General features: G+C 41.8%; 1 protein-coding gene across 1 annotated transcript in view; it reads right to left on the bottom strand.

Annotated features, from left to right (window-relative positions):
- rps6kc1 (ribosomal protein S6 kinase polypeptide 1) overlaps positions 1–22704 on the bottom strand; it is a 77004-nt gene extending 54300 nt beyond the window's left edge. The window contains 9 exon segments of the mRNA XM_061885659.1: positions 6268–6366; positions 6464–6588; positions 8326–8724; positions 10520–10573; positions 14314–14407; positions 14463–14578; positions 18936–19056; positions 19300–19335; positions 22477–22704. Of these exon segments, the coding sequence (XP_061741643.1) occupies positions 6268–6366; positions 6464–6588; positions 8326–8724; positions 10520–10573; positions 14314–14407; positions 14463–14578; positions 18936–19056; positions 19300–19335; positions 22477–22578 (1146 nt within the window). The 5' untranslated portion in view covers positions 22579–22704.
- Between the last annotated feature and the right edge of the window lie 1779 nt (positions 22705–24483).

The raw sequence follows: 24483 nt of genomic DNA on the forward strand, positions 1-24483 counted from the left end.
GGAGGTGTCGGTGTCTTTGAGTTATTGACAGCCTCTTTTAGTGCATCATCCTTTCCATCCTTTGTAACTGAGCTACTGTGTGGAACAATTTCCCTTGTGGATCAATAAAGTTTGTCTAAGTCTAATTTATTAACATGTTTGACTTCCCTAATTCTAACACTATCATATTTAGTATTTATTATAACAGAATTAATCAATTTATTTCATTCTATTTTTTTTTTAATCTAGCATTTCATTCTTGTTTCTTCCCTGATTGGCTGGTGGTAGTCACATGATCCTGCTGTACCCTAAAGTGGGATATTGTATGTAGTGAATATTTAACAGATAATTCCAACACTATCATGTTTAGTATTTATTATACCAGTATTAAACATTTTTATTTCATTCAAGTTTTTTTTTAATCTAGCATTGCATTCTACTTTCTTCCCTGATTGGCTGGTGGAAGTCACATGATCCTGCTATACAGTAAAGTGTACTGTTCTATGAGGGAGGTAATAACATAATTTGCGTAAAATATGATAAAATATTAGGAAAACTTATCTGACCGTGAAACCAAAATTCAGGGATCCATATTTGGACCAAAACTGCTCAATCTCTATACAAACAACATTTGTAAAGTTACAAAGGCCTTAAAGTTAGTACTACGTGCGGATGATGCAACTGCTTGTTGTTCAGGAGAGAACACACAGAAGCGAATACAAATAATAGGCAAGTGGCCAAATACTCTTGGCAATATAGTGTAAGCGGTGCATTACATTCAGGGTTTCCTGCAACCCTATGTTACTAAGGCACAAGCAATAATGACTTACAGTTAAAAACTAAGTTATTTCACTTGACCTTTTTCTGTGTTGATTGAGCTGTGTTGAAGCAGCAAAAAAAAGACATGATGTTAAATGAAGAGTTTCTGTCTCTGATAGTTGATATAATAATGTAAGTGCATCATAAAGCCTACACTCCATGATGTTCAGGGATGAATAGTTTATTCTATTGGTATTGTACTATTAATCATTAGAAATATAGAAGCCTAGTTTTGAATGGCCGGGCCCCTGCTATCACATGTTGATAACAATATAACATTTACATAATAAAAGTCAACTACAGGCTTCCCAAATGCTGTAATAAATTCAGCATGATGAATACTTAGTATCACAGGCAACTAGAACTGTTTTGTTTTTTCACTTATAGAAAGAAATATGGAGATATATATCGTATATCGCCGTTCAGAAAATGGAGCGGAAAACACAACCAAAAATTGTAGTCTTTTTAATTTGACGAAGCCGGCCTACTTCACTGAAGTCTGTAGTCTATTGCCCCCCAGGCTGTGGTGGCAGCGACCAGGTGGAGACGTGATGGCAAGAGGCCGGGTTACACCGATCCTTACACCCACCCATGTCACCACCTTAACCAACATATTTTCTGGGGGAAACACTGACATTGTATCGTATGCACGTTCCAAATAAACTGCAGCGGAACTGAACTGAAACTATTGTTTTATATCTTTTAGTTTTATTTGTTAATTGACGGGACAGCACGGTGAAATAGGGGTTAGTGCATGTGCCTCACAATACTGAGTATGTTCAATCCCGGGCTCGGGATCTTTCTGTGTGGCGTTTGCATGTTCTCCCCGTGACTGCGTGCGTTCCCTTCCTCCCACCTCCAAAGACATGCACCTGTGGATAGGTTGATTGGCAACACTAAATGGTCCCTTCTGTGTGAATGTTGCTGCGAGGAGGTGGCGACTTGTCCAGGGTGTACCTCGCCTTCCGCCCGAATGCAGCTGAGATAGGCTCCGGCACCCGCCGCCACCCCAAAAGGGACAAACGGTAGAAAATGGATGGATGTTCATCGACGTCAACTTGCGAGCAGATGCTGGCGGCGCCCGCCCTAAATCTCCGCCTCCTTTTCATCCCTGCCAATACCACGATTAAAAAGATGAAGCGCCACTTGTCCCCGATATCTTCATTCCGCCTCTTGCCTCTCCTGACATCGTCATCACTCTTGTGCGCCATCGCCCCCTCCCGGGAGATGCGGAGCATATGTGCGTGCACGCCGAGAGCGGCGCATGACCCCCGACGGCCGGGACCCAAACAGGTGCGGGCTAAATGGATATGAATGGAGATGTGAGTAAACAGAGCGGCGGCGCTAATATAATTAAGACACAAACATCAGGGAGAAGGGGACGGGGGCAGAAGGGGCGAGGAGCTCTCTCCATCTGTCTCCTCTGTCCACGTTAAAAGTAAAAAGACTGTCAGAACTTGCACATCTACAGAGGAACACATGCCGGTATCGTCAATATTCTCCTTAGGGTTTTTTTTTGGGGGGTGAGGGGGTATAAGATGAGCGTCATTGATTGGATGTTGTGCGCCGCTTGCCAAGTCATTTCATGGCTGAGTGGGGAAGTTGCTTCGCCGGCAGCTGGCTGACAGAACCAGCAACCCAAACTGACCTTGGTGGTAGTCATAACTGCCGCTTAACTTACGCACACACACACACACACACACACACACTCTCTCCCCCCGCTGTATCACGGAGTAAATCTGCTACGTTTTTATTGCCGGAGATAAAAAGAAAGATGGCCGAAGGAGGAGAGGAGACACGGGGACGAACACGAGCGCCGGGTCGCTATCCGTATTTATTGGGACATGATTCAACCTATAAACTGCAATTACGTGACTAAAGTGCAAGTGTTTTGTGAGGGCACAATTATTGTCTCACCTTGACCCTTAACTTCTATTATACTGTCAATAATATAACACAACCTTACAGACTAGGGGAGTGGAGGTTGCTGGAGAGATGCCGGATCTCTGCCCTTAAACAGTTCTTCCAATATTTATCTTGTTTGTGTCAGGCTTGTCCCTGACAGTTTGACTATGTTTTAGTTGTTTCCTCTGTGTGTGTGTAGTATTTCCTTGTCAGCGCTCTTATTTTGTCTGTTTCCTGTGTTTTTCCCTGAGTGGTGTGTCCTGATTGGCACCTGGCCACACCTGGTGTCAATCAGCGCGCTCTTATTTAGACCTGTTTTCTCCTCCAGTCTGTGCTGGATTATTGTCATGTATTGTCGCTTCTGTATTGTCGCTCCTGTCGTGTCGTGTCAATATCAGTTCTACTTGTCGTTCCTACTGGGTGTAGCTATATTCGTTAGAGGTTTGTAGCTTACTGTTTTTTGTTCCCTGCTTCCAGTTTGTTTTCATATTACAATTACGACTTCTGTTTCCTGTTCGATACCTGCTAGCTTCCACGCTAGGCTCGTTATCTTCTAGCTCCCATGCTAGCTCTTTTAGTTTGTTATCCGCCTCGTGCGCGTCCTTTGTTAGTACCTTTTTTTTTTGTTCTTTTTCTATTATTTTAATTAAATAATGTTTTCTCACTCCATGCCTGCCTTTTTAGAATATTTTTAAAAAATCTCACATAACCTTTGGCATATCTTCAAGTACCCCCAGGGGTATGCGTACCCCCATTTGAGTCTGATTGTGTTAGTTAAGGTGGTGTCTCTCCGGCGGATAGACCGGGGAAGGGGGTGGGTGGGTGTAAGGATCGGTGTATCTCAGCCTGTCACCATCACGTCTCCACCTACTCGCTGCCACCACAGCCTGTGGTGAAGTAGGCCGGCTTCGTCGTGTGAAGAAGCTAACAATTTTTGGTTGTGTTTTCCGCTCCACATGCTGAGTGGCGATTGTGGAGAGGCGGAGCTGGCAGTCCGACAGCGAGGCAGGGCACACCGTAGCCCGCTGCAAGATGGCAGCGAGGGCCCGTGGCCGGCAGTCCGACAGCGAGGTGGGGCACGCCGGAGCCCGGCTCAAGATGGTGGCGAGGAGGCGTGGACTGCGAGCAAGCAGCGAGGCGGGGCGCGCCGGAATTAACACCGCAAATATTATCAGGTGCGTGGGTCGCCCAGCTGGGCACAATTTAAATCTCCTCTCGCATTGTATAACAGGGCAGTGGCCGTAAACGCCGGGGGAAGAGACGGAGAGAGAGAAGGAAGGCGATGCTGAACGAGAGCGAGAGAGAGCCACAGGAAGACGAAGACGCACACGACTAAAAAAGTGGAGCGGCAGAGGAAGCAGGACACGGAAAGGCTGAAAAGCAACCCTTAGATACTTTTTATTATTGAAAAATAAAAGAAAGTCTAACCTGCACAACAATGTCCTTCCTTGGTGGTCCTGAGAACCCACACGACAGCAAGAGACTGTCACAGCAATATACGATATACATCAACATTTTTTCCATAAAGTAAAAACAAAACAGTCCTAGTTACCTGGGATATTAAGTATGTCATTATTATGCCACATGCTCAACTCAACATGCTTAATTTATTACAGCATTTGGGAAGACTGTAGTTGAATTTGATTATGTAAATGTTATTTTTTTTTATCAACATGTGATAGCAGGGACCCTGCCATTCAAAACTAGGCTGCTACATAACTAATGTTTAATGTAACTATAGCTGAAAAAATAGTACAATAGCAATAGGAGAGACTATTCATCCCTGAACACCATGGACTTCATGTAGGTTTCATGATGCACTTACATTATTCATCAGTGTCAGAGCTTGGTCCGCATTACCGGGAGTAAGTCGGACCCATTTCCAGTGGCGGTTGGACTCCGCCAAGGCTGCCCTCTGTCACCAATTCTGTTCATAACTTTTATGGACAGAATTTCTAGGCGCAGTTAAGGCGTTGAGGGGATCCGGTTTGGTGGCTGCAGGATTAGGTCTCTGCTTTTTGCAAACGATGTGGTCCGGATTAGAGATCGGCCTGTCGATATTATCATCCGATAAATGCTTGGAAATTATCGGTATCGGTTTCACAAAGTCAAATTTATGACTTTTTAAAATGCTGCTGTACGGAGTGGTACACGGACGTAGGGAGAAGTACAGAGCGCCAATAAACCTTAAAGGCACTGCCTTTGCGTGCCGGCCCAATCACATAATATCTACGCCTTTTCACATACACAAGTGAATGCAAGGCATACTTGGTCAACAGCCATACAGGTCACACTGAGGGTGGCCGTATAAACAACTTTAACACTGTTACAAATATGCGCCACACTGTGAACCCACATCAAACAGGAATGAAAACACATTTCGGGAGAACATCCGCACCGTAACACAACATAAACACAACAGAACAAATACCCGGAACCCCTTCCGGGACACTACAATATACACCCCACCCCCTGCCCACCTCAACCTCCTCATGCTCTCTCAGGGAGAGCAGGTCCTAAATTCCAAGCTGCTGTTTTGTGGCATGTTAAAAAAATAATGCACTTTGTGACTTCAATAATAAATATGGCAGTGCCATGTTGGCATTCTTTTCCATAACTTGAGTTGATTTATTTTGGAAAACCTTGTTACATTGTTTAATGCATCCAGCGGGGTATCACAACAAAACGAGGTATGATAATGTGTTCATTACACGACTGTATATATCGAAATTGGTAATCAAGACTTGGACAATATCGGAATATCGGCAAAAAAGCCATTATCGGACATCTGTAGTTCTGATGGCTTCATCTGGCCGGGTTCTTCAGCTCTAACTGGATCGGTTCGCAGCAGAGTGTGAGGTGACCGAGAGGAGAATCAGTACCTCCAAGTCCGAGTCCATGGTTCTCGCCCAGAAAAGGGTGGAGTGCCATCTCCGCGTTGGGGAGGAGACCCTGTCCCAAGTGGAGGAGTTCAAGTACCTCGGAGTCTTGTTCATGAGTGAGGGAAGAGTGGATGGTGAGATCGACAGGCGGATCGGTGCGGCGTCTTCAGTAATGCAGATGCTGTATCGATCCGTTGTGGTGAAGAAGAAGCTGAGCCGGAAGGCAAAGCTCTCAATTTATCGGTTGATCTACGTTCCCATCCTCACCTATGGTCATGAGCTTTGGGTTATGACCGAAACGACAAGATCACGGGTACAAGCGACCCAAATGAGTTTCCAGGTCTCTCCCTTAGAGATAGGGTGAGAAACTCTGTCATCCGGGAGGAACTCAAAGTAAAGCCGCTGCTCCTCCACATGGAGAGGAGCCAGATGATGTGGTTCGGGCATCTGGTCAGGATGCCACCCGAACGCCTCGACCGGTCTTAGATCACGGGGCAGACCCAAGACATGTTGGGAAGACTATGTCTCCCAGCTGGCCTGGGAACGCCTCGGGATCCCCCGGGAGGAGCTGGACCAAGTGGCTGGGGAGAGGAAAGTCTGGGCTTCCCTGCTTAGGCTGCTGCCCCCGCGAACCGACCTCAGATAAGCGGAAGAAGATGGATGGATGGATGTTGAAACTGACCTTATCAATGACGCCCAACACCCTGTAGACGCCGAGATCCTCCGAGGGGCTGTGCTGGCTCCCTCTGCTGGTGGAAGCACAACACTGCGCTCCTAACATCTGGAACCAAGAAGATCAAGATTGTTTTGTACTATACCAATATTAAAAAAGTGAGTTCATTAAACCCTTTTTTTTCCCCCGTGTCTCTTCCACTTACTACCGTCTGTGTGGACCCTTGACCCATGTTGCTGCGAAGATGCTGGCTGGAAATCTGCTCCGCACGCATCAGGTAGTCGGCCGTCTTCTTCTTCACCGCCTCTCGCCGCTTGGGGCTAGGCTCGCCTGTAATGGAATGGTTAAAAAAAATAGTGGCGTCATTCGGGCTATTTTTAGCTTTTAATAGAGTGGAACCTCGATTTAAGTGAGTTTACATCATTCACCCAAGGAACTTTAGTTATTACAGAGTTCCAGTCGGACGGTTTTACACGTTCCTGTGTTGTTTCCGGATGAGGAGATGCTGCTCCGTTATCGATTGAAGTAAAATCTGAATGTCATTAAAAGTTAGCGCGATCTTTTGACATTTCTTCCACTGCCGTCCTTGCACGCTACACCGCTACAACAAAGATGACGGGGAGAAGACGCTGGCAAAGTAAATAAGAGCGCCCACAAAACGGCGCATCCTGGAGCGACTGTCAGAAAGCAGCTTGAAGATGATGTGTAAAACATCATCAATGCAACATTTTGACCAAAGAACCACCTTTACATGTTATCGAGACCACAAGGAAGTCTTTTACATTTGGAAAAAAATCATAACAATATGACTCCATCCTCTTAAGGCCCAAGCTGTTCATTTACATGCTTTATTTATTTCTCTGTGCTATTTGGGCTTATTGGACCCTAATTAGAATAAAAAGTAAAAATCATCTTTCGATATGATGTACTTAGTCCATAAGTACACAAACATGTACTTCATGTTTAGTGACATGCTCATTTTTATTTTCACACTTTTTTTCCCAAATTACATTGTATGTTATACTCTTCTGACACCACCAGACGGCAGTGTAAGTGTCCACATAAGTGGCCATAAGACCCCAATTCAGTATTGTACACAATTTTGGAAATAAGAGCTAAAAGGTGCTGTCCACGCATGTGGACACTAAGGCCTTTAGAGGTTTTAATGCGCCTAATATCTGAAAAAATTTCAAAAATAGACCATTCATCGGCAGTGCGCCTTATAATCTGGTGCGCCCTATGGTCCGGAAAATACGGTAAGTAACATTATTGATAAATAATTTCCCATTCTTTATTACCAGTTTGTGATGTTTTCTTTTTGCGCGCTACATTCGCTACTATCCAGTGCATCTCTTGGAGGCTAAGTCTTCCCTGTCCTGTCCTTACAACCGAGTGACGCCCCTGCTTATACCTATGAGAACTGCCTCCAGGTACTCCGGCTTCCTCCCACCTCCAAAGACATGCACCTGGGGATAGGCCCCTCCCACCTCCAAAGATGTGCACCTGGGGATAGGCCACTCCCACCTCTAAAGATATGCAACTGGGGATAGGCCCCTCCCACCTCAAAAGACATGCACCTTGGGATAGGCCCCTCCCACCTCCAAAGACATGCACCTGGGGATAGGCCCCTCCCACCTCAATAGACATGCACCTGGGGATAGGCCCCTCCCACCTCCAAAGACATTCAACTGGGGGTAGGCCCCTCCCACCTCCAAAGACATGCACCTGGGGATAGGCCCCTCCCACCTCCAAAGACATTCAACTGGGGATAGGTTGATTGGCAACACTAAATGGTCCCTAGTGTGTGAATGTTGTGTGTCTATCTGTGTTGGCCCTGCGAGAAGATGGTGACTTGTCCAGGGTGTACACCGCCTTCCGCCCGATTATAGCTGAGATAGGCTCCAGCACTCCCACGACCCCAAACGGGACAAGCGGTAGTAACTGGATGGATGGATGGAAGTTGAGAAGTAAACATCGCCTCTGCTGGTTGCAGCCAAGTAGTGAACCCCATTTTGTCCCAATAGCTTCAAAATGATTACGCCCCTCTCTAATGTCCCCCAAACTGACCTTGGACACCTTGCAGCAGAAGGTCCACTCCACTTCGATAGAAGGAAAACGCCGCCTGATAGTCCCGATCTCTCTCCTTCTGCGCGGCAACGCGAATGAGTTCGCCGGCTTTGTCCAGGTAGTCCGACTTCACCTTCTCCTTGGAGTCTGGGGTCGTCTTCTTGGAGAAAAGGGACCTCCGGCCGGGCCGGCTGACCTCTGACTTAGGGGAAGCGGGGGCGGGAGTGCGGCGATCGTGCAGAGAGGGCAAGCGAGGACTGCTGCTGTTGCTGCTAATGCTGGCGGCTCCCCCTTGTGGTTGGTTTGGGGAAGTGCGGCCTGAGGCCATGCCATCGTCCAGCTCAGCCAAAGAGTCCGTGTCCACGGCCAAGGAGGTCAAGTCGCTCTCGCTGGACGGGTCTGGGGGGGGGAAGTAAGAGACGTGAGGACATGTTAAAGCATCCAACAGCGGTTGTAAAGCTAGAACAGGGGTCAGCAACCCGCGGCTCTAGAGCCACATGCGGCTCTTTAGCGGCGCCCTGGTGGCTCCATGGAGATTTTTCACAAATGCTTCACTGATGGGAGTATTTGGCGAGTGCCGTTTTGTCCTACTAATTTCAGCTGCCCTTGAACTCACCGTTGTTGGGACTGTGACTCGACAGTTTGTTTGTATCTATGACTTTCTCCGACGCTGTGTTTTATTCCAGTCTCATTTTGTCCACCAAACGTTTTATTCTGTGCATGAATGCACAAAGGTGAGTTTTGTTGATGTCATTGCATGACTGCAAGCTAATTGATGCTAGCATGCTGTTTAGGCTAGCTGTATGTACATATTGCATCATTATGCCTCGTTTGTCGGTATATCTGTGCCCATTTAATTGTGTGTTTAGCTTAATTCTCCATGTTTCATCACACATTATCTCTATGTAATATTGGCTGCATTTCTCATATTTGTTTGTGCGCCATGTTGTTCCAGACCACAGCAAACTACTTAGCTTACAAAGATTGTAATTGGTCCATTGGAAGAAGACAGCCTGCCGTTTCCTTTAACTCTGACACGCATCTATACCTTTGACCATTCTAATAAAGTTATTTTCAGGACTTACCGTATTTCCTTGAATTGCCGCCGGGTATATAGGATGTGCCTGCCTAGAATTACTGTCGGGTCAAACTCGGTTCGCCAAATAATTAGCATATGCCTAGAATTTCCGCCGGGTCAAACTCGTCATGTCACGAGTGACACTTCACCTGTCATCATTTTCAAAATGGAGGAGGCTGATTTCAATAATTTGAAATCGCATAAAGGGAAGACGATTAAGAGCTATTCAGTAGGATTTAAGGTCAAAGCTATTGAATATGCTAAAAAGAACAGTAAGGAGCTATGTTTTATTAATATACCGTAGCTGCGTGTGTCAAATATGAGTCATTAAATGACTCCCGCCTCCTGGTGGTAGAGGGCGCTAGTGATCCTTCTTGCGACTACTTGGCTGCAGAAGAAGTGACAAAAAGCAGCAAGAGTGAGCAGTGTGTGTTTATTTTTTCCTCTCGCTTGCACTTTTAACATGAAGGATTACATATTTAAAATAAAACCGTTTTCTAAACTGGACTTGCATTCGAAGCAGGAGGTAATAAAGGAAGATCTCCATCGAGACAGAGAGACTTTTAAAACTGAAGAAAGATAAGGAAGACTTCTATAAACAAGTTATCGATGCTTTTGCTCAGAAGGAACTGCGCATGGACTTCATTTATAAGTAAAGGTAAGACCATAATAACGTTTTTTTTTATTAAAGGTGCTTTTCATGATGGCATCCTTACATCACACTCAAATTTATAAGCGCAGGCTTAAATTTACCGCATGCCTTTAGTAAGTGCCGGAAGGAGGTTTTAAATTAATTAGCGCCCCGGCGGCAATTCAAGGAAATACGGTACCTCACCTTCTGAGAAGTTGTACTAATGTTTTCCAATGTTGCAAAAATGTTTAGAATGAATATTACATTTCAACTTTTCTGTGAACAAAGATTTGCGTCAGCCTGCGAACCATAGTTATTTTGATAGTAGGCTAATATAGCTAATATAGACACTCACGTAACTTATATAAGGTTTTTAATTTCTTGCGGCTCCAGACTGATTACTTTTTTGTATTTGTGGTCCAATATTGCTCTTTCAACATTTTGGGTTGCCGACCCCTGACCTAGAAGAACACCTTCATACCTACCTCCATACTCTGACGTGATGGTCAACTCTTCTACCCCGCTGTTGTCTCTTTGAACTGAACAATTTAATACATATTACACACACGTCAGGTTTGGGATAAACTCACCCCCCCCAGTCCTCCAAAAGGTAATAATCGGTTTCAGGGTCAAACAGTGGCAGCCATAAAACCTTCATTTGGCAGAGTTTTTAGGCAAAGCCAAAACAAATACAGTTATCCCTCGTTTATCGATGTCAGTGGTTCTCAAATGAGGTTACGTGTACACCTAGAGGTACTTAAAGGTATGCCAAGGGGTACGTGAGATTTTTTTTTTAATATTCTAAAAATAGCAACAATTCTAAAATCTTTTATAAATATATTTATTTATCATTCATAGTTCATAAACTGTGAAAAGAAATGCAACAATGCCATATTCAGTGTTGACAGCTAGATTTTTTGTGGACATGTTCCATAAATATTGATGTTAAAGATTTATTTTTTGTGAAGAAATGTTTAGAATGAAGTTGATGAATCCAGATGGATCTCTATTACAATCCCCAAAGAGGGCTCTTTAAGTTGATGATTACTTCTATGTGTAGAACTCTTTATTTATAATTGAATCACTTGTTTATTTTTCAACAAGTTTTTTGTTATTTTTATATCTTTTTTTTTCCCCAAATAGTTCAAGAACGACCACTACAAATATTTTGCACTGTTATACAATTGAATAAATCAGAAACTGATGACATAGTGCTGTATTTTACTTCTTTATCTCTTTTTTTCAACCAAAAATGCTTTGCTCTGATTAGGTGGCACTTGAATTAAAAAAATGTTCAAAGGGGGTACATCACCGCTGCTGCTCACTGCTCCCCTCACCTCCCAGGGGGTGATCAAGGCTGATGGGTCAAATGCAAAGATTAATTTCGCCATACCTAGTGTGTGTGTGAGACAATCATTGCTACTTTTTTCTAGCTGTGGGGATATTCTTCTTCTATTCCTGTTGTCATGTTCCTAATATCTGCTGAACAAAACTCTAAAAGAAGACATACTATCGCTGTAAACGTCAGTTCAATATCAAACTGTACAACATTTGGGGCGTTTGGCTTTACAGTGAAGTGAATTACATTTATATAGCGCTTTTCTCTAATGCAGGGGTAGGGAACCTATGGCTCTAAAGCCAGATGTGGCTCTTTTGATGACTGCACCTGGCTCTCAGATAAATCTTAGCTGACATTACTTAACACGGCAAGTAATGAATAAGTCCGCTGGTAATCACCTTGTCCAAAAAAACGTTCAAAATATAAAAAATTCTCATGCATTTTAATCCATTTATCCGGTTTCTGCCGCACCTGCACAAGTAGTCGCATTAATGGTAAGAAGTATTTTATTTATTGTTGGTTAGCTTCAGAATAACAATGTTATTAACAAGAACAAGAGACTTATTATGCTATAAAAATGTTGGTCTTACTTAAAAATGCACGCATTTAGTTGTAATCAGTCCTTAAAAAATATTATATGGCTCTCATGGAAATACTTTTAAAAATATTTGGCTTGTATGGCTCTCTCAGCCAAAAAGTTTCCCGACCGATGCTCTAGTGACTCAAAGCGCTTTTACATAGTGAAAGCCAATATCTAAGTTACATTTAAAGCAGTGTGAGTGGAACTGGGAGCAGGTGGGTCAAGTGTCTTGCCCAAGGATGGCAGAAGCGGAGATCGGACCTGGAACCCTGAAGTTGCTGGCACGGCCACTCTACCAACCGAGCTATACCCCCCCAGGCACCACCTTAGACTGCAGCAGCTCCCAAATACAAGGCAAATATGCCCCCTAGTGGTGAGCTGTATGAGTACAACTTGACTGGAAGTTTCCAGCTTGTTGTTCAATTGCTGTGTATTGCTGTGTCACCAACCTTTTTGAAACCAAGAGCTACTTCTTGGGTACTGATTAATGCGAAGGGCTACCAGTTGGATACACACTTAAATAAATTGCCAGAAATACACAATTTGCTATATTGCTATGTTATTATTAATAATTAATGATATTCATAACTTTTATGGACAGAATTTCTAGGCGCAGTCAAGGCGTTGAGGGGTTCCGGTTTGGTGACCGCAGGATTAGGTCTCTGCTTTTTGCAGATGATGTGGTCCTGATGGTTTCATCTGACCGGGATCTCCAGCTCTCGCTGGATCGGTTCGCAGCCGAGTGTGAAGCGACCGGAATGAGAATCAGCACCTCCAAGTCCGAGTCCATGGTTCTCGCCCGGAAAAGGGTGGAGTGCCATCTCCGGGTTGGGGAGGAGACCCTGCCCCAAGTGGAGGAGTTCAAGTACCTAGGAGTCTTGTTCACGAGTGAGGGAAGAGTGGATGGTGAGATCGACAGGCGGATCGGTGCGGCGTCTTCAAGAAGGAGCTGAGCCGGAAGGCAAAGCTCTCAATTTACCGGTCGATCTACGTTCCCATCCTCACCTATGGTCATGAGCTTTAGGTCATGACCGAAAGGATAAGATCACGGGTACAAGCGGCCGAAATGAGTTTCCTCCGGCGTGTGGCGGGTCTCTCCCTTAGAGATAGGGTGAGAAGCTCTGCCATCCGCGAGGAACTCAAAGTAAAGCCGCTGCTCCTCCACATCGAGAGGAGCCAGATGAGGTGGTTCGGGCATCTGGTCAGGATGCCACCCGAACGCCTCCCTAGGGAGGTGTTTAGGGCACGTCCAACCGGTAGGAGGCCACGGGGAAGACCCAGGACACGTTGGGAAGACTATGTCTCCCGGCTGGCCTGGGAAAGCCTCAGGATCCCCCGGGAAGAGCTAGACGAAGTGGCTGGGGAGACGGAAGTCTGCACTTCCCTGCTTAGGCTGTTGCCCCCGCGACCCGACCTCGGATAAGCGGAAGATGATGGATGGATGGATGGATGGATGGATATTTATCTTTATGGAAACACTGATCATCGTAATGATTTCTCACAATAAATATATATAGAAACAGATAGATATTTTTATAAATATATTTTGACTCTTTAAAATTCAAAATTAAAAAAAAGAGAAAAACAAGCTAATTCGAAAATATTTAAAAAATAATTTATGGAACATCATTAGTAATTTTTCCTGATTAAGATCAATTTCTGAATTTTGATGACATGTTTTAAATAGGTTAAAATACAATCTGCACTTTGTTAGAATATATAACAAATTGGACCAGGCTATATTTCTAACGAAGACAAATATTTTTATTTTAATCATAATAAGTTTGAAGAAATATTTCACAAATATTCTTCGTCGAAAAACCAGAAGCTAAAATAAAGAATTGAATTAAATTGTATTTATTATTTTTTACGATAAAAAAAATAAATTTACTTGAACATTAATTTAAATTGTCAGGAAAGAAGGGGAAGGAATTTAAAATATATTTGTGTTTAAAAATCCTAAAATAATTTTTAAGGTTGTATTTTTTTTCTAAAATTGTCTTTCTGGAAGTTATAGGAAGCAAAGTAAAAAAATAAATGAATTTATTCAAACAAGTGAAGACCAAGTCTTTAAAATATTTTCTTGGATTTTCAAATTCTATTTGAGTTTTGTCTCTCTTAGAATTAAAAATGTCGAGCAAAGCGAGACCAGCTTGCTAGTAAATAAATACAGTTTAAAAAATAGAGGCAGCTCACTGGTAAGTGCTGCTATTTGAGCTATTTTTAGAACAGGCCAGCGGGCGACTCATCTGGTCCTTACGGGCACCGCGTTGGTGACCCCTGCTGTATATCCATTGTAATTTTAGTGAACCACACGTTTATTTAGGCTGCGACATTTCCACATAGATATAACCACCTACCATCCGAGCTGCAGTCGGACAAACTGTCAGCCAGGAAGTCGGAGAAGGGCTCGGCCGGTCCAATGAGCTCCGAGCCGTCGTGGACCTCGCCTCCCTGGACAAACTCAGCTCAGCCGACACATTGGAACTTGGCTGCCATCAATCCCTACCTTGAAGAAGTCCTGGATGTGCGGACTGCTGTACAGAGCGGGAATGTTAGCGGAGAACTGCAGCAGGTCCTCCGAGCACTGTCTCCGCTCTTCGATCACGGAGTCATCAAAACGACCTAAAGAGACAAAGAGGAAGGATGTTCAAAGAGCATTAAATGAAGCCATAGTGCACCGAGTGGATTGTTGCTAAGGAACTTCTCTAAATCGCTCTAAAAGTCTGCAAAATGGACACCATACTTTGTTATTGATCACTTACACGAGGGGTGTCCAAAATGCGGCCCGGAAGCCATTTGCGGCCCACGGATCATTTTTTAACGGCCCTAAGCATATTCTAAAAATACGATTAAAAAAATTAAAAACTGAAAAAGTGGTATAAAAGAGTAAACAGATGAAATTTGACAAGAAAATGTTGCAATGTTTACTCTAATAAGCCAAATCTGCCATACAGGCTGTTATTTTCTTTAAAAAAATAATCCATCCATCCATCCATTTTCTACCGCTAATTCTCTTTTGGGGGCGCGGGCGCCTATCTCAGCTACAATCAGGCGGAAGGCAGGGTACACCCTGGACAAGTCGCCACCTCATCGCAGGGCCAACACAGATAGACAGACAACATTCACACTCACATTCACACACTAGGGCCAATTTAGTGTTGCCATAATAATGAATCAAAATCAATGTCACATTAAATATTCCACTTAGAGATATTTTTGGGTGAAAATGTTGCATATTTTGTGTATGCCATACAAAAAACAAAGTGTTTTTTTCTAAAGAAGGGCCTAATAAGAACAAACAAAAAACATAAACAACAATAAAAGTTATAATTGACAGATGGATCTGAAGTTGATCTCAAGATGATTGTGTTTAAAGTAAACAGTAAAAAAAAAAAAAAGGTTTTTATTTTTAATGAGTAGGACCCTTTTGGATCCCCAATAATTTTAGTGCGATTTTTTTGTGTGTGTCATTGCTTAAAAAAAATAATAACACATTGAAATCAATGGTGTTATGTGTTGACATTTTAAGGCTCCAATTATTCTATAATCTCAAATATTACACTTAAAAATTCTATTGGGGGAAACTATTGCATATTTTGTGTTTTTTTTCCATAACAGAACAGGGTTTTCTTTGACAAAAAGAGCATACAACTTAAATCTTTAAAAAACATTATATTGACAGATAGACCTAATGTTGATCTAGAGATTTAAACCTTGAATAACAATAATACAAAATAATGACACATTTTAAATATTTTTTGGACCAAACCCCTTTGGGGTTCCTGGGATCAAGCCTGAGTGGAGGCCTAAATGTATATTTTTACACACATATTGTATTGTATTTTAAATAAAAACATCAAAATGGCCCCCGCTTGCTTTGCTTTTTCAGTGTGCAGCCCTCAGTGGAAAAAGTTTGGACACCCCTGACTTACACCAACAGTTTTTTCCCGCCAATTAAAATATGAATTCATTTGAATAAGAAATTATGTAATAAAATAGTAAATTAGTAGTTCAATTGTGAAAAATAACCACAAAACCGGTGAAGTTGGCACCTTGTGTAAATGGTAAATAAAAGCAGAATACAATGATTTGTAAATCCTTCCATCCATCCATTTTCTACCACTTATTCCCTTAGGGGTTGCAGGGGGTGCTAGAGCCTATCACAGCTACAATCGGGCGGAAGGCGGCGTACACCATGGACAAGTCGCCTCCTCATTTTTCAACTTATATTCAATTGATTAGACTGCAAAGACAAGATATTTAACGTACCAACTAAGAAACTTAAGTTTTTGTTTGCAAATACCGTATTTTTCCGACTATAAGTTTCAGTTTTTTTCATAGTTTGGCCGGGTGTGCGACTTATACTCAGGAGCGACTTATGTGTGAAATTATTAACACATTACCGTAAAATATCAAATAATATTATTTAGCTCATTCACGTAAGAGACTAGACATATAAGATGTCATGGGATTTATGGATGAGGAGTGACAGATAGTTTGGTAAAGGTATAGCATGTTCTATATGTTATAGTTATTTGAATGACTCTTACCATAATATGTTAGGTTAACATAGCAGTTGGTTATTTATGCCTCATATAACCTACACTTATTCAGCCTGTTGTTCACTATTCTTTATTTATTTTAAATTGCCTTTCAAATGTCTATTCTTGCTGTTGGGTTTTATCAAATAAATTTCCCCCAAAAATCCGACTTATACTCCAGTGCGACTTATATATGTTTTTTCCCTTCTTTATTATGCATTTTTGGCAGGTGCGACTTATACTCCGAAAAATACGGTAATCATTAACTTAGAATTTAATGGCAGCAACACGTTGAAATAAAGTTGTCATAGGGGTATTTTTACCACTGTGTTACATGGCCTTTCCTTTTAACAACACTCAGGACACTTTTGGGAACTGAGGAGACACATTTTTGAAGTGGAATTCTTTCCCATTGTTGCTTGATGTACAGCTTAAAGGGGAACATTATCACCAGATCTATGTAAGCGTCAATATATACCTTGATGGTGCAGAAACAAGACCATACATTTTTTTAACCGATTTCCGAACTCTTAGTGGGTGAATTTTGGCGAATTAAACGCCTTTCTGTTTATCGCTCTTTTTGCGATGACTACAGAACGTCACGTGACGTCGCCGAGGTAATACAGCCGCCATTTTCATTTTCAACACATTACAAACACCGGGTCTCAGCTCCGTTATTTTCCGTTTTTTTGACTATTTTTTGGAACCTTGGAGACATCATGCCTCGTCGGTGTGTTGTCAGAGGGTGTAACAACACTAACAGGGAGGGATTCAAGTTGCACCACTGCCTCGAAGATGCCAAAGTGTCTGCCGCCAGACCCCCTTTGAATGTGCCGGAGTGTCTCCACATTTTACTAGCGATGACAGACATGGCACAGAGATGTATGGATAACCTGCAGATGCATTTACAACGATAAATTCAACGAAATCACAAAGGTGAGTTTTGTTGATGTTGACTTTTGTGCTAATCAGACATATTTGGTCGCGGCGTGACTGCCAGCTAATCGATGCTAACATGCTACGCTAATCGACGCTAACATGCTATTTACCGGCGGTGCTAAAGCAGACATGGCACAGAGATGTATGGTTAACCTGCAGATGCATTTGCAACTATAAAGTCAATGAATTCACAAAGGTGAGTTTTGTTGATGTTGACTGCCAGCTAATCGATGCTAACATGTCACGCTAATCGATGCTAACATGCTATTTACCGGCGGTGCTAAAGCAGACATGGCACAGAGATGTATGGAAAACCTGCAGATGCATTTGCAACTATATTACTTTTCCTTCCACCCACATTTAATGTGAAAAAAACACTTACCAATCGAAGGATTTAAGTTGCTCCAGTGTCACAGGATGCGAAAGTCCTGATCGTTTGGTCTGCACATTTTACCGGCGATGCTAACGCAGCTATTAGGCCATGCAATGGCTATGAATAGCGTCAATAGCTATTCGCTAATAACTTCAGTTTCTTCTTCAATACTTTCATACTCCAACCATCTGTTTCAATACATGCGTAATCTGTTGAATCGCTTAAGCCGCTGAAATCCGAGTCTGAATCCGAGCTAATGTCGCTATATCTTGCTGTGCTATTCGCCGTTGTTTGTTTACATTGGCAGCACTGTGTGACGTCACAGGGAAATTGATAGTCGCATCGCAAATAGCGAAAATCAAGCACTTTAAAGCTTTTTTTAGGGATATTCAGGGACCGGTAAAATTTTGAAAACAACTTCAAAAAATACAACAAGCCACTGGGAACTGATTTTTATTGTTTTTAACCCTTTTGAAATTGTGATAATGTTCCTCTTTAAGTTCTTCAACAGTCCAAGGTTTCCGTTGTGGTATTTTAGCCTTCTTATTGCGTCGCACATTTTCAATGGGAGACAGGTCTGGACTACAGGCAGGCCAGTCTAGTACCCGCAGTCTTTTACTATGAAGTCAAGCTGTTGTAACACGTGGCTTGACATAAAATATTGTAGAAATATATTCCAATTGAAAAAAATATATAAAAGACCAGACAATAAGATCATATGGACAGCCTTAAGTGTTTACATGTTGCTTTATATTTATTATTTAACTTTTTTTTGTCTAATTTTGTATCATTTCGTGAGGTGTATATTTTTTTGCTTTGTTTGTTTTTTACTTCATGAAGTTTTGCACTTGTTTTTATTTTGTGCGTTTTTTGTTTGTTTTCATTACATTTGGATGTATGTGTTTGGTTTGTATGCTTGTGAATCTCGGCTATTCATTAACTACTTATGTTGAAGGGGGCAGGAAATCTAAGATTATCTTCATCCTGTTCCTTCTCAAGCATAGGTGTGTTTTGTTGCTAAAGTTGAATTGTCTATTGCTCATAAAGGCACATCAATGAAGGACATAAATTAAAAATGAATATGGGTTATAAATATATGCAAATGAGCACAACAAAGGGCACTTACCAAACACTTTGGCCTTGGCAAAGGGAGGAAAGAGTTCCGACTGCCTACAAACATTCCTGTGCAGCTGCCAGAGGTTGTGGTGGAGTTTGCGGAAATCACTGTACCTTTTCCACACCGTTATCTGCAGAAAGAGCGACAGGTTAGCCCTGAAGAGACGCCTGGCCGCTAAACTGGGGAGGACAGTTGAAGTGGCTTCAGGCTGTAATTGACATCATGCTGCTTCCATTAGGAGGAAAAAAGAGAGCATTCCTCAAAGGACAACAAAAAAAAAAAGCATGCAAACATTTATGAACCAGAACCACAAGAAAAGTGCTTCTTTTTGCAAGTAGTGGTGTGAGCAGATGACAAGGGTTACATGTCTTACCTCCTGGACATCCTCAGGGTTCTTCCGAGAAATGATCTGTGTAACAGCAGACGAAAGAAAAGGGAGTCAGGACGGTTGTCAAGGGGCTCTGTAGCAAACATGAGCGGCTTCCAGGATGACAATGGCTGCTTTATTTAGTGAATGACGGGGAAAAGTGGGAGACATCACCAGTAGTTGTTGTTTTGTTTGGATAAAACCCCAGCATGCATTGTGCAGAACAGTTGAGGGAACTATGCTGTATTATGCACTACTGTTAGAATAATTGTTTCTAAATTATCACCAAAAACTTTGTATTACATTGTGTTCCGGACAAGAAGACAAAAGGCTGTCTTTGAAACCAACCAAGAAGAAGGCTCGTAAAACTCCACAGGGACTACAAAGCGGACAGATGGCAGGATCTGCCCAACTTTCAGAGGAACTCTTTTTGAAGTATTTTACGAACTCTTTTTGAACTATTTTATGGGACTCTCTTTGAACTATTTTATTGAACTCTTTTTGAACTATTTGACGAACTCTCTTCGAACTGTTCGGTAACCGAGGGAAACGCTGTTTACGACCCACTTCCCTCAGGAAGCAGCTGTGGGAAGGGAGTGGGAGGAAGTCAAATAAAGAAGGAGGCATACGATATTTTTTCAGAGCGTGGTGCAGGACTGTACAGAGAGTACAGTGTCCATGTCTCTCCTCAGATCTGAGTCCAAATTTAATTGTCTCTGCTTGAATCTTTGCCTTTTGTCTTCTTTAATAGATGTCATCAGTGTTTGAACCTGACAAGTATCATAAATATATTTTTACCCTCCTGAAAATGCTTGTTATTAACATTTTGAATAGTCGGACATGTAGGGTTAGAAAAGGGTAAAATAAAAACACAAGTACCGTATTTTCCGTACTATAAGGCGCACTTCAAAATCTTTTTTTTCTTCTCAAAACTCGACAGTGCGCCTTCTAACCCGGTCCGGCTAATGTACGGAATACTTCTGCTTTTGCTTAAAGTTAAAAGTTAAAGTAGCAATGATTGTCACACACACACTCGGTGTGGTGAAATTATTCTCTGCATTTGACCCATCACCCTTGATCACCCCCTGGGAGGTGAGGAGAGCAGTGAGCAGCAACTGTGGCAGCGCCCGGGAATCATTTTTGGTGATTTAACCCCTAATTCAAACCCCTTGATGCTGAGTGCCAAGCAGGGAGGTAATGGCTCCCATTTTTGTAGTCTTTGGTATAATTTTTATTATTATGTGTTATAATATTGATTGTAGTTTGGTTTATTTTGTACCCTTCGCGTTCATACTTCACTGTTTGTTGCATTTTATTTGCGTTCCTTGATTGTAAAATATGTCGATCGATACCGGGTGTGACATTCATATTTTGTCAATATTCAGTGTTTTATCGTTCATAGAAAAATGTCAAATTCCATTACAGTTTTTAAGGTGGTCTTTAGCATCCCTGCGATGAGGTGGCGACTTGTTCAGGGAGTACTCTGCCTTCTGCCCGATTGTAGCTGAGATAGGCACCAACGCCCCCCGCGATCCCAAAGGGAATAAGCGGTAGAAAATGGATGGATGTATGGGTTTTTAGCATTCAATCAGACATTATTGTGAGGTTTTGTATTACTGTTCCTAAAAATAGATATACCGGCCCCCACACACACATTAGGTGTGGCGAAATTATTCTCTGCATTTGACCTATCACCCTTGATCACCCCCTGAGAGGTGAGGGGAGCAGTGAGCAGCAGCAGCGGCCGCGCCTGGGAATCATTTTTGGTGATTCAACCCCCAATTCCAACCCTTGATGCTGAGTGCCAAGCAGGGAGGTAATGGCTCCCATTTTTGTAGTCTTTGGCATAACTCGGCCGGGGGTTTTGTTATTATGTGTTATAATATTGATCGTAGGTGGGTTTATTTTGCACCCTTCGCGTTCATATTTCACTGTTTGTTGCATTTTATTTGCGTTCGTTGATTGTAAAATATGTCGATCCATACCGGGTGTGACATTCATATTTTGTCAATATTCAGTGTTTTATCGTTCATAGAAAAATGTCACATTCCATTACAGTTTTTAAGGTGGTCTTTAGCATCCCTGCGATGAGGTGGCGACTTGTTCAGGGTGTACTCTGCCTTCTGCCCGATTGTAGCTGAGATAGGCACCAACGCCCCCCGCGATCCCAAAGGGAATAAGCAGTAGAAAATGGATGGATGGGTCTTTAGCATTCAATCAGACATTATTGTGAGGTTTTGTATTACTGTTCCTAAAAATAGATATACCGGCCCCCAGGTGAGCGGAGCAATGAGCAGCAGCAGCGGCGGCGCCCGGGAATCATTTTTGGTGATTTAACCCCCAATTCCAACCCTTGATGCTGAGTGGCAAGCAGGGAGGTAATGGCTCCCATTTTTATAGTCTTTGGTATGACTCGGCCGGGGTTTGAACTCACAATCTACCCATCTCAGGGTGGAGACTCTAACCTCTAGGCCACTGAGTAGCCGACACCGAAGCAATTTTTTTGGTACTTGGTGTAATGATAAGTGTGACCAGTAGATAACAGTCATTTATTCTGTGTTCAGGACACCCCGCTACGTAGATTACGTAGCTGGGGACTGTATATTTACTACGGATGTTTCGTTTTGCATTCGAGACAGCCCGCTACGCAAATATCGTACTTCATGATTTACGTCTGCGTAAATGGTTCTGTTTTTGCATTCGAAACACTCCGCTACGCAAATGTCGTACTTCATGGGCGTTAGAGCTACGCCCGCGTAAATGGTGCTGTGTTTGTATTCAAGACACCCTGGTACGTAAATGCCGGGATTCACACAAACACCAGTATGTTTTGTAAAATGACAATTACACCAAAACGCCATGTTATATCAAAAACATGTTAATTGGATATTTAAATCTAATATATTTTAATTACACATTAAATGCCGTGTTAGGGAAGTGAATACACTTAGCTACGCAGTTTACGCTTGGATTTAGTCACGTCCATCCTAGTTGATGTTGCTAACGCCTTTTTTAGCAATTACATAACCACCAAGGGCGAAAAAGGAGAAATTATTTTTTGAAAATGAGTCAGCAGTGAAGACCAAAAATAGCGAATTGTTGCCATTAAGGCATGTTGGCATTACATTAGCTTCGGTAGCTACAAGTAGCTCTATACTCCCGTCAATATCACTCCTCACTCACCGTGGCGGTGACTTTGTACACCGTGTAGCCTCTCCGGTGCTTGGTGGGCTCCGTGACCGTGTAAAAACGAGCAAAATCCCCAATGTCCCGCTGCGATATCATCCTGATAACAACATTGCCGAAAGCCACCAGCCGGCTAAGCTGCACACAACATCCATTCACTGTGACAGGCAGCTGGCGGGAAAATGAGTGCGAAGTGAGACGTCAACTCCGGGCAAAATCTTTGACGCTATGACGTCATACAGGGGGGGTCACCAACCTTTTTGAAACCGAGAGCTACCAGTTTGATACACACTTGACTAAATTGCCAGAAATAGCCAATTAGCTCGATTTGACAAATTTATGTATATAAAAAAATCAATATTTCTGTCTGTCATTCCGTTGTACATTTTTTTCCTTTTACGGAAGGTTTTTTGTAGATAATAAATGAGGAAAAAAACACTTAATTGAACGGTTTAAAAGAGGAGAAAACAGGAAAAAAAATAAAAATAAATTTTGAAACATAGTTTATCTTCAATTTCGACTCTTTCAAATTCAAAATTCAACCGAAAAATATGAAGAGAAAAACTAGCTAATTGGAATCTTTTTGAAAAAATTTAAAAAAGAATTTATGGAACATCATTAGTAATTTTTCCTAATTAAGATTCATTTTTGAATTTTGATGACATGTTTGAAATAGGTTAAAATCCAATCTGCACTTTGTTAGAATATATAACAAGTTGGACCAAGCTATATTTCTAACAAAGACAAATCATTATTTCTTCTAGATTTTCCAGAACAAAAAATTTAAAAGAAAATCAAAAGACTTTGAAATAAGATTTAAATTTGATTCTACAGATTTTCGAGATTTGCCAGAATATATATTTTTTAAATTTTAATCATAATAAGTTTGAAGAAATATTTCACAAATATTCTTCGTCGAAAAAACAGAAGCTAAAATGAAGAATTAAATAAAACTGTATTTATTATTCTTTACAATAAAAAAATACATTTACTTGAACATTGATTTAAATTGTCAGGAAAGAAGAGGAAGGAATTTAAAAGGTAAAAAAGTATGTGTTTAAAAATCCCCAAATAATTTTTAAGGTTGTATTTTTTCTGTAAAATTGTCTTTCTGAAAGTTATAAGCAAAGTAAAAAAATAAATGAATTTATTTAAACAAGTGAAGACCAAGTCTTTAAAATATTTTCTTGGATTTTCAAATTCTATTTGAGTTTTGTCTCCCTTAGAATTAAAAATGTCGAGCAAAGTGAGACCAGCTTGCTAGTAAATAAATACAATTTAAAAAATAGAGGCAGCTCACTGGTAAGTGCTGCTATTTGAGCTATTTTTAGAACAGGCCAGCGGGCGACTCATCTGGTCCTTACGGGCGACCTGGTGCCTGCTTTGGTGACCCCTGCTGTAAACATTCCCAGAAAAAATATTCATATTTCGCATTAACCATTTAAGGGAGGTTAAAAAAAAAATCCAGTTTTCCAGTTCCAAATTAACGTTTCTCTCACATATTTCTTTTTCGATAAGAACAATAAATGTGTTCTATGAAGCAAATAAATACTCTACTTTCTGCAGTTATGTTTACATTAGACATAAAAAACATTTGTCTGGGTTGGTTACACGAGTTCATGAAAAAGTAGTAGTAAGTAGTCCTTAAAATCTATCAATCAATCAAAGTTTATTTATATAGCCCTAAATCACGAAATCAGATCCCACATCAGTGCAAGGAAAAACTGAATCCAGTGGGATGACAATGAGAAACCTCGGAGGGGACCGCAGATGTGGGGACACCTACCCCCTAGGGTGACCGGTGCAATGGACTTCAAGTGGATCTAGTTAATAGTGTGAGAGTCCAGTCCATAGTGGATCTAACATAATAGTGAGAGTCCAGTCCATAGTGGATCTAACATAATATTGTGAGAGTCCAGTCCATAGTGGAGCTCACATAATAGTTTGAGAGTCCAGTCCATAGTGGATCTAACATAATAGTGAGTCGGGTCCATAGTGGATCTA

This window comes from Nerophis ophidion, linkage group LG24 (assembly GCF_033978795.1).
Source record: "Nerophis ophidion isolate RoL-2023_Sa linkage group LG24, RoL_Noph_v1.0, whole genome shotgun sequence".
Taxonomy (NCBI): domain Eukaryota; kingdom Metazoa; phylum Chordata; class Actinopteri; order Syngnathiformes; family Syngnathidae; genus Nerophis; species Nerophis ophidion.